The sequence below is a fragment of the Phyllostomus hastatus genome, unplaced genomic scaffold, assembly GCF_019186645.2.
Source record: "Phyllostomus hastatus isolate PE091 unplaced genomic scaffold, TTU_PhHast_1.1 phas_contig_1, whole genome shotgun sequence".
Lineage (NCBI taxonomy): Eukaryota > Metazoa > Chordata > Mammalia > Chiroptera > Phyllostomidae > Phyllostomus > Phyllostomus hastatus.
Genome location: NW_025333498.1, coordinates 16,940,750 through 16,951,648, shown reverse-complemented (window position 1 = coordinate 16,951,648; position 10,899 = coordinate 16,940,750). Strand labels below are relative to the sequence as shown.

At 51.2% G+C, this 10,899-nt stretch overlaps 1 protein-coding gene across 1 annotated transcript; it reads left to right on the top strand.

Moving 5' to 3' along the window:
- Positions 1-246: 246 nt before the first annotated feature.
- SP9 (Sp9 transcription factor) lies at positions 247-2,805 on the top strand. Its single transcript, XM_045830852.1, has 2 exons — positions 247-352; positions 1,372-2,805. The coding sequence occupies exons 1-2, from the start codon at positions 332-334 to the stop codon at positions 2,803-2,805; spliced, it is 1,455 nt and encodes a 484-aa protein (XP_045686808.1). The 5' UTR covers positions 247-331.
- Positions 2,806-10,899: the final 8,094 nt, after the last annotated feature.

Below are 10,899 nucleotides of genomic sequence, written 5' to 3'. Positions count from 1 at the left end.
CTAGCGCGCGACCCCCGCCCCCCACCCCCATCTCAAGCGTCTTTGACTGGCACGCGCCAGGAGCCCGGGCCTGGGCCCGTCTGAGCGTCTGATTGGCTGCGGGACAGCTCCCGTCTGCTCTGCCTGCGCCCTCATTGGGCGAGAGGCGCAGCCAGCGGCACTTCAAAGCGGGTGCTCCTCGCACTTAGGCTGAGTTTAGCCGGCGGGAGCCCGGAGTCTGCTCGGCGCGAGCGCGGGGACGCGGGAGCTGCGCTGGACCGGAGCGGTTCTCCCAAGCAGCCGCCAGGCTCAGCTCCACTCCTGGCCCCATCACGCAGCCCAGGGACTTGCTATGGCCACGTCTATACTTGGGGTAAGTCGGAAGTGTGGCAACGCTTTTGCGTGTTTTAACTGAGTAATTTTTCGTTATGGCTTCTCCGGGTCTGCGGCTCCGGAGAAACTGTTGCTGCCGGACTGTAGCTTCAACTTCTTTTAGCACTTTCCACATTTTAGGGACTGATTCTTTCTAAGTTATTGGCACCTAGGAGGTGCCTTTGTTTAAAAAAAAAAAGATTTGTTAAGTAAGTCTTTTTAAATATAGCTTTTAGGAAAACCTAAAGGTTTCTTCCCCTCGTGATTTTTACCCCCTCCCCCTTGCTTCGGGGATTGCTGCAATTAGGCGACAGTGGTGTTTCCAGAAAACAGCCTTAATCGGTTTGCAGTTCGTGTAGTCATGTTAACAAACATTTACACTTCTGCTGTTCCCTAATTGTCTTGAGACTCAAATCCATCGCTGGGTCGCTTCTCTGTGGATTCTTGTTTTCATAATCGGGTATTTGGGTGCATAAATATTTAAAACAACAGTTTCTACTTTTTTTAAAAAAAAGAGTCTAGTAGTAGACACCCTTGAAGGAGTGCCCCAAGTTTCCTCCGCCCCTGGGCCGCTGTTTCAGCCGCTTCCTTCCTCACCCTGTGTTTGTTGTGGTTGTATTTACCTCCGTGCTTCACCCTGAAGGGCGGTTTGGGGGCATCCATGAAGGAATAGGTTTATGGCGAGCAGAAGGCGAGAACCCTGAGTCTGGTTCTGGGCAGGGGTTGCAGCGACTGAGGCTGGGAGAACCGAGACATCTTTGATTTGTAGCTCTACCGAAAAATAACTTTCCAGTTCCGGGCCCCTCGCCCTTGTGATCATCTGTGCTCGGTGAAGGGCGCGGCGCATCTTCAGTGAGCCCGAGGGTAGGAGGCACGAGCCCGGGAGCCACGACCACCCCCCCACACATACACACACGCCGCGGGGCGATGAGGCTGCTCACGGGTGCACTTTGTGTCTTCCTCCCACTTCTTCCTGTCCTCCTCCTCCTCCTTGCTCCCTTCCCCCAACCCCCTCTCTAGGAAGAGCCGCGCTTCGGAACGACCCCATTGGCCATGCTGGCGGCGACCTGCAACAAGATTGGCAATACGAGCCCGCTGACTACGCTGCCTGAGTCGAGCGCCTTCGCCAAGGGCGGCTTCCACCCCTGGAAGCGCTCCTCGTCCAGCTGCAACCTCGGCTCTAGCCTCTCGGGCTTCGCGGTGGCCACTGGTGGCCGCGGCTCAGGCGGCCTGGCGGGCGGCTCAGGCGCAGCCAACAGCGCCTTCTGCCTGGCCTCTACGTCCCCCACGTCGTCCGCGTTCAGCAGCGACTACGGCGGCCTCTTCTCCAACTCAGCGGCGGCCGCGGCGGCAGCAGCCGGTGTGTCCCCGCAGGAGGCAGGTGGCCAGTCAGCCTTCATCTCCAAGGTGCACACCACAGCGACCGATGGCCTGTACCCGCGCGTGGGCATGGCGCACCCGTACGAGTCGTGGTACAAGTCAGGCTTTCACTCTACACTGGCAGCGGGCGAGGTGACCAACGGCGCAGCGTCGTCTTGGTGGGACGTGCACAGCAGCCCGGGCTCGTGGCTGGAGGTGCAGAACCCCGCTGGGGGGCTCCAGAGCTCGCTGCACTCGGGCGCCCCCCAGGCCTCGCTGCACTCGCAGCTCGGCACCTACAACCCCGACTTCAGCTCGCTCACTCACTCGGCCTTCAGCTCCACCGGCCTCGGCTCCTCGGCTGCCGCCTCGCACTTGCTCTCCACCAGCCAGCACCTGCTGGCCCAGGACGGCTTCAAGCCGGTACTTCCCTCCTACTCAGACTCCAGTGCAGCTGTGGCTGCTGCCGCTGCTAGCGCCATGATCTCGGGAGCCGCGGCTGCCGCCGCCGGGGGGAGCTCCGCGCGCTCCGCCCGCCGCTACTCCGGCCGCGCCACCTGCGACTGCCCCAACTGTCAGGAGGCTGAGAGGTTGGGCCCGGCCGGGGCGAGCCTGCGGCGCAAGGGCCTGCACAGCTGCCACATCCCGGGCTGCGGCAAGGTGTATGGCAAGACGTCGCACCTGAAGGCACACCTGCGCTGGCACACGGGTGAACGGCCCTTCGTGTGCAACTGGCTCTTCTGCGGTAAGCGCTTCACACGCTCGGACGAGCTACAGCGGCACCTGCGGACTCACACAGGCGAGAAGCGCTTCGCCTGTCCGGTATGCAACAAGCGCTTCATGCGCAGCGACCACTTGAGCAAACACATTAAGACGCACAACGGGGGTGGCGGGGGCAAAAAGGGGAGCGACAGTGACACGGACGCCAGCAACCTGGAGACGCCCCGCTCGGAGTCCCCTGACCTTATCCTGCACGACTCCGGTGTCAGTGCTGCCAGGGCAGCGGCTGCGGCTGCGGCGGCAGCAGCGGCTGCAGCAGCGGCGGCAGCCTCAGCAGGAGGCAAGGAAGCAGCGTCTGGCCCCAGCGACTCTTAGAGGGCTTGGCGTGAGGCGCGAGCGAGTAGAGACACCGAGAGCGAGAGAGCAGAGCGGAGAAGTTCGAAAGGCGAGCGAGCGGAGAACGGGCGGGGGCTCCGGTGACGCCGCTGGGCCGGCGCGAGATGGAGCAGTACCCGACTCTCCAGCCTCTCTTCGCCGGCCACGCCTGGAGCTTCCTGCTGCTGTCCGAGCCCACAAGAGAATCGAACGCATGGTCCAGGAACAAAAGCGAACCACCCTCCAACACAAGCACTTAAAAACTTTACAACACAGAAACATACATACACACACCGGAGACCTACAACCAAAAGCACGCACACTCGCGCACAAACACACCACTCGCACAAACTTCTTGAGAGAAGAGCAATACACAGAAACGCTCCCTCCTCCTCCACCGCCCACCCCCTCCACCAACCTCCTCTTTCCTTTTCTCCAAAAACAAGCCACTACCCTGCAAAGGACTGTCAGATCATTTGAAAACAAATGGGACCTAAAAAACAGACCTTTTGTGTGGATTATATTATATATAAAAATGCTCCAAGTCCTGCTTGATACCTACTTACAATGAGACTTTTTTCCCTAAAAAAAGGAAGCATCAAAAAAAGCTTAAGGTGAGAAATTAAACTGGAAGTCTAGTGACAGTTTCTCTGTATTTCATAACTTCTGTATAAATAGGGTTCAAAAGATTGTGTTTTCTTTTATTTTCTTGTAAATGTTCATTCGAATAGAGGGGTTTTTTTGGTGAATTCCTGAAATTCAGGGAGTTTTTTTCTTTAATTTTCTGATGCACTTTGTGAAAGTCAGTATATATGTAAAAGATATTTAAAATGTTGAGTTATCATTTCACTCACAAAAACGTAAGTTAAAGTCATCTAAAGAAATTAAATGCGTTTACCTGTATGAAGAAAATCTTGACATCATATTTTCATTTTGGTATTATTAAAGGACTCTGAACAATACACTTCCTTTTTTTAATCCTGTTCCTCAATAACTTTTATGTGGGTCCACTATTTTGGGTTGGGAAAAAAATTCCCTTAATGTTAGTTTTAGGTAATGTAAGGTTCATGTAAGTTATGAAAGCCATAAACATATACATTTTTTGAGGAGTCAAAATTATTTATTTGTATATTAACAGTATAAATTAAATTGGGTTATAAGAATGTGTAGTTGTATTACTTCATGGGAGAGTTCTCAAAAGGTGACATTTTAAAACTCTGGAGCGCCTTTAAAAAGCAAAAATCTTACGCAGCTTTAACTGAGGAGGTGCTTAAAGCTCCCCTAGGGGGTCAGCAAAAACTCTAGTGGGTTTGTTTGTTTTTTAAAAGCGATTTTAAAACAATTTGAAAGCAAAGAGCTTTTTGAAAGAAGTCTTTTAGTTTCCAAGGCTCTCTATGTTGGGAGGCAACTCAAGGGAATAAATCGCTAGAGTCAATACCCCGGAAAAGACATTTCATGCCTAAATGAAAATCTTGTTAAATGTTATTAATTTTGACTTAGAGCACACAGCAGCCCCCTGTGCCTTGTATTCCCTTATTAGGGATTCATGTCTTATCAAATATCTAATTAATCTCCTAGACATCATTTGTTCTGGCCAACTTTATCTCAGCTGGTCCACAGGGAAAACTCCAAATATTCTCCGTGACAAAGCTCCCTTGAAGATCTTTTTAATTGTCTAAATTAACTGCACCAAATTTGCATGTCAAACGGTAAAGGGCAACCTGAGATAAAATGTAAACGTTTTAAAAGCCCCCAAACTAAGCACTTGATTTGATAACTAGCCGTTTTAATGTTATGGAAGACAACTGCTCCTTTCCTTTTCAAAGACGGCTGATCTATGCAAATAGTGAATTGGAAATGCCTAGGTCCCCGCGCCGTCAAATGGCCCTCGCAGGTTATTTGAATATCAGTGGCGCTGCCTCTGAAAAGGTTCAAGGATGCTCTCTGACTTCTTTGTGATTACTCAGTGCGGCGTCTTATTCTGAAGAAAAAAAACTCAGGAATAATTAAAGGCTGGGATCAGGCCTGGGAACACATTTGGGACAGGAATCTCATTTAGACAGTCTCTTTCAAAATACGGCACAGTTAAATTGACCAGAAGGCAATTATTGAAATGAAAATTATTTTCACTCTCTTTGTCTTCTGACCACCAACTTAACAGCCCCAGTTTAAAAGAGAGGGAGAGACTAAAAGAAAATTGGTAAATGAGATAATTTCGTAATTCGAAAAAAATGTTAACTTAGAAAATAAAGTATGTATTTACAGAATAAAATATTTCTAAAAGGTTCCCCACACAATAGGAAATACAAGCAAAGTGAGACCCAGTGGAAAAAATTTTTTTTTATTACTTTCCATCTTGGGAACTTGAATGAAGAAGGTTTTGATTTTTAGGGAAGAAAGATAAATTGTTGTTATTAACAAGCAACAAAATGTTTTCTTGGGAACTCTGCTCTGAAAAGTCAAGTAACAAAAGTAGTGATAAAACATAGAGCAAGGGTCCTCGGAGGGACGTTTGCCTCGTGAGGTTCTGTGCCTACTTTCCTCTCCTCCTTGCGGTCCTCGCAGCCTCGGATGCCCAGCTCTTCTTCCTCGAGATTTTTTTTTTTCCTTTGGCTATTTTCTCTACCAGATCAAACAGTTCATAACAGTAACACCATCCCCCACCCTATCCCCAGCGGGCCTTTGGTTCAGGTCTAGCCTTCTGGAAAGGCTGGCGGGAGTGCATTTGCTCTGGGGACTTTGGGCCGAAGCGCTGGAAGCCGAGAGGGTGCCCGGCACGTTTGGGGGCATGGGCCAGCGGAGCAGAGGTGAGGGTATGCTGGGCTTTCCTGCAGAATGAGGGCGCCCGGGCGTCTGTCCCGTGCAGCTTTGTTTCTGGTGGATAATAAAGGCAGATCAAAGGGCCTGGTGGTGCAGGTCCCGCTGGCCTTGCGGCTCCCTCCGCAGCTCACTGATCAAGGCCTGTGCGCGCTGTCTCTGCCCCGCAGGTCAGCGGATGTCCATCACCGCGGCTCCCGGGAACGGCGGGCGGCAGCCGGGGTCCGAGCGTCCAGCCGGAGACCCGAGCTCTCGGAACCCGACCTGGAGGGAGTGGGGCTCCAGGTCCCCTGCTAAAACCAACAAGCGAAAACAGATCCCAGCCCCAGGGGTCCCAGGGGGCGCTGAGAAACCTTGATCTGGGCTGTTGGAGACCCGCTGAGGCTGAGCAACTAGCAGAGAGCGTGCGTAGGAGGCGAGCGCCCGCCGGAGAAGACTTAGTCTCCACCTGAGCCGAGGGTCCCCGGGGCCACCTCGCGACTGCAGCGGCCCGGGCCGCTCTGGCTCTGGGGCCTGGGAGGAGCAGGGAGCCGCGGCCACGGGTCCAGACTCAGACGAGGGCTGCTGCCTAGAGGCCAGTGTTCGGCGGGGGCGCAGACCGGACCCCTGAGTTCCACCCAGGCCCGGGTGAGGGGAAATGAGATTTCGTTTAAGCCGATTTTTTTCGCGTGTTTCCTGCTCTGTACCTTCCTGCGTCGTAGAGAAAAGAAGACCAAGTTTTCCCCGGCCCTGCGGCTACCTGTGGCCCCAATCTACACCCTCCCCTGGCGGTTTTCCCCCTCTTCTTTTTCTGGACTTACTCTCCTCCCCCCCCTTGGAGTGTATTGGATCCCACCTGATGAGGAAAAAGAAAAAAAAAAAAAGATTTTCTTTCCTCAAGGAGGAAAACATTATTTTGACGAGATTAGATTGTGCACCTGAACTGCGTGTCTGGACATTCCTTCAAATCGTTACAAGTCGTGTAAAATTGAATTTCTTTTTTATTCAGATGGAAACTATTTATTTTAACTCTAATCTTATTTGCATCTATTATCTGTATTCACCAAGGCTCTCTCCCACTACAAAAATGCAGATGAAGTAAATCTTACATAAATCCCGCCCATTTGTGTAATTGGTATACTAAGTGTTTATTTTAAGTGAGAATAATTTAGCTACAAATTTTCTTAAGGAATAACATTCTTAACACATTAAAAAACTGAAAACTCTGATTTGCTTTTATGTTTGACAGTCGCTCTTGATTCCGTTAAGAGGAGCTTGGCGAGTGCGGCTCGCTGGCGCCATCTAGAGCTCCGCGCCGGGACAGCTGCGCTGTCCGCCGGGTTCGCTGCTATTAGTGCCGGGAGACCAGCGCTTTCCGCTAGCTGCAACAACCCATCGAAGCAAGGAAAGAAAAGCGAGCTTTTGTGTTGGGGGTTACGGTGAGGGTGGGGGTGAAGAAAGGGAAAGCCCCGCTTATGGGGGGCATTGCTTAGCAATGGCCGGTTCATTTCTCCTAGAGAAAGAGGTCGTTTCTGAAACACGCTAACTGAAAATCTAAACAAAATAAACAAAATAACTCCCTGCTTGGCCCTAGCCTTAGAATTGTTGCATTTAACATCCCTTTCAAGGCAAGTTCATGGTCTTACGACTCGGAGTTGAGCAAGCCGGGTGTTGGCGGCGACGTGGACCGGGGATGCGGACCCGGCGTGGGCGCAGCTCCGGGTGCTCTTCGCCCAGTGACCCCAGATCCCAGGGCTCCCGGGCCGCCAGGCCCGCGGGCGCCGTCCGGAACCCAGCTGGTTAAACCAGGCAGCCAGACAGTCCCAGGTCCCCAGATTCCCCTGTGAAGGGTTGGGAAGCGAGGGGCTTGCAGCTCTCGCCAGCCTGGGGCCGGGATGGCCGAAGCGGTCTCCGGCCTCGCCGACGTCCTCCAGCGGCCGTCCCGCCCGAGTTGAGCGCCGGGGGCTGCTGCGCGGGCCCGGGCCGGGAGGGGCGCGCAGGGCCGCGAGAGCCAGAAGTCCCGAAAACCCTCTTCGCAGACCGTCCCAAAGGGTCCTCACTTCCTGCCCGCGAAAACTGACCCCCTTGGCCCCCCACCTTTTCCCTTTGAAACTCAAATCTAAAATCGGATAACAGTCGGGGGCGTTGACCAATTTTCTCTCCTCTCTGAGCATCGCCCTCCCCCACCGCCCCTTTCCCTCCTCTTCCTAGTCCACGACCCCACCCCCAGTCTTCAGACGTCGTGCAGTGGTTTCTTCTCCTTTCTTGTCCCCCGACCACCCTGCGCTTCTATTGTGTTTCCATCTGGAAAGCTACACCTCCAAGTCCCGCGCCCGAGGTGGCGGAGGCGCCGTCGACCGCAGCAGCTAGAGCTGGAGGAACCTGCCCGGGCACCGGCCTCCGGACTCCAGGGTCTCGAGCCGGGGAAACGCCGTGCTTTTCCGGGAACTCACAGCCACCTTGCAGCGGATAACTCGGCTGGATTTGTATTTTCTGTTTTAATACAAACCCCACCGCACTGCCTATTTCAAAGATGTGCTAATTACTACTTGGATAGCAGGGCGCAGAGTCCTTGTCCATTTCCCAGTACAAAGTAGGTTGCTAGAAAATTTGAAATTGCCTTTCAGCCTAAAGCTGCCTTACCTGAATGTCATAATTACAGTAATTATGTACATCCAAATTACATGCTAATTAAATTAGAATCAAATCGTTCTAAATCGAAATCAAATGAGGTAGTGAAGAATTAATCAATGACAACATAAATAGAGAGCTTCCTTCAGAGATATTTATTGTAACGATCCAAGGAGGAATTTGATCTGAAAAAGTCACCTGTTTATTTACTTTCAAATTAGTAATCAGTTATTATCCTTTCTCCATAATTTTAACCGTTCAGTGTTATTTACCCCCCACCCTTTCCAGACGCACGAGTTTATAGAAATATGTATGAAGTAAATACATACAGACATGCCTACCCTATATGTAACTGATATAAACATATACAGTGCGTCTGCAACTCCACTTAAGGGGAAGGTTCCAGAATGTCCATGGGGACCATCTTCCAGGGCCCTGTTCTCAGGGATTTCGGAAGGGAAAGAATCTAAGTTTCAGGTTTTCCAACACCCGTGCCCTCTCTTCTTTTGGAAATGCATACCAGGGATTTTGCATTGTTTTGCAAACATCTATTTCTGGGTAATTCATATATAAAAGAAATGTAAAGTGACAGCGAGCCTCTCCCAGCTCGTTCCCTGCTTGCAGGTTGCTGGCGAGAGCTGACATTTTCCTTTTTGCTCCAGGAGTGAGATTAGCAGCTGCGTCCTAATGCGCCCTCTTCACCTGTGGAGCCGGAGAAACCAGAGAAATTCGCCCGCCCTCCGACCTGCGCGGGAGAAACGCGTTGGATGCCCGGCGAGCTTAGGCGGGAACTGGCAGGCGAGGGCTCGCGTCGGCCGGGGTGCGACGGTGCCCTGGACGCAACTCCTGCGGCCAGCAGCCTGGCGGGGTGGCCGGGGAATTTCTTCTGGGTGGGCCACAGCCGTGCGGCGTGGGGGCACCAGTGCTGCGAGCCAACCTGACCCTTTCCCTTTACACTTTGCGGCTGGGGAGTCCAACCGCTGCCTCACGCCCGAGGCGCATTTTCTAGAAGGATGTGCCCCCTAATCCTCGGCCTCTCCATTTGGGTTTGAGGTGTGTCGGAAGATTCCCAGCCACGGGTCTAGAAGGCAAGCACCGTAGTAGGCAGAGGCAGCGGCGCCTCCGGGGAACGGAGGGGAATGCCGGCAGCCCCGAGCTCTCTCGAGCACCCGCTCCAACCCTTTTCTGGCTTCCTTTGGGTCTAGGGAGAGGCCCTTGAAAGCCCCGCTTCGGCCAGTAGCCAAGCCCCTGAACCCCGCTCTGCCCACGCCTTTCATCAAAGGGACTGTTGTTTTCTTTTCCGTGTCTACGAAGACGCAAGATGGCTCACGGGCAGTTTGGGCCAGAATGTGCATGCCTTTCTAGCACTGTAACGGCAACTCCTGCGTTTCATCCCGCAGCTGGCTTCATTATTACTGTTACATTCTGAGGGTGGTGGTAAGTGTGGCGTGAAGGGAGGAGAAAGGGGGAAGGTGATGAGTATCTGCTTCCTTTCTGTCAGCAGGACCGGGTTTTAGGAACCTCATCAGGAGACCGCTCGGCTGTCATCGCATTTCCCAAACCTTCGAGTTCCCTTGGTCTTATTTGTTCCTCACAACTCTTTAAAAGGATTTCTCCTTTTTGATCCAGAAAACTCTCAAGGCCTGCAGCTAGTGCATGCTTTTCTTCATCTCAGTGGTAACTACCAGTTCCCTTTTCAGAAAACTTAAGTATTTCTTAACATCCCTCAGCTACTTAAGTTAAAATGCAGCTCTCTTCCAGTTCTTCAGCACAGGGTATGGAGGATGAGGCCTGTACCAGCACCTGGGCTCAGTGGTCATTAGGTAAGCAGGAGAGTGAAATGGCTCCAGTGGATTTTGGAAATCTTTGACTTCAATGCTAAAGCAAATTAAGTATTTGGTGGTTAAAATTGGAAAATGTCGTGTTCCCAGCAGACGTGGACTGATCTGATTCACTACCAGTCAGCAGCCTCATGGAAGAATGGCAAGACAGGTCAGGTCCCACAAGGCTTTCAGATAAACAGCTTTTTTTTTTTTTTAGATTAAAACCGTATGATGCAAAACTAGATCTCCATTTCACGTTGCAAGGTAACCAGACCTGCCACTTTGCTGCAGCAACCTCTGCTTATTTTGACACATTTATTAAATGAAATTGTGACTGACCACATCAGTAAACAAGTCCTAACCTAGTAACCTGATCCTTCTTGGCCATTTGTAAATCAACAGCACCTCCTACAGGAATTAATTTGCTAGTGTTAAATTATGTTAAACATTAGGCCAAGGAAAAGGGGAGTGCCCCCAAAATGACTAAGAATGCCAGTGTTTCCAGGGCCCTGGTCAAATAAATGTTACTAGGCACACCCAGATTTCTTTAAAAGAACTTCTATTAAGGGTAAGAAGAATTACAAATATCATCAGACTTCTCTTGTGGTTTTTTAAAAACGTCACCATTGAGGACTTTTGTTCTTGAATCATTTTCATTATACTTGAAGGATTCCTTTTCGGTTTTCAGTACTTTGGGGACTCTTCATACATACAGCTAGACATTTTTATTATGAGGTTTATCTATGGTTTTTACCTTATATTTCAAGAGCAAAAGAATTGGTGCCTAACATTTTTATCTTAAAAAATCACTTTCAATTCCTTTTACTGTTATCAGTAGAGTATA

Excerpts from the sequence above, each read along its gene's own strand:
- SP9 (XM_045830852.1), top strand. The coding sequence starts at position 332 with ATGGCCACGTCTATACTTGGG. Across the intron at positions 353-1,371 it reads TGGCCACGTCTATACTTGGG|GAAGAGCCGCGCTTCGGAAC; the intron begins GTAAGTCGGAAG and ends CCCCCTCTCTAG.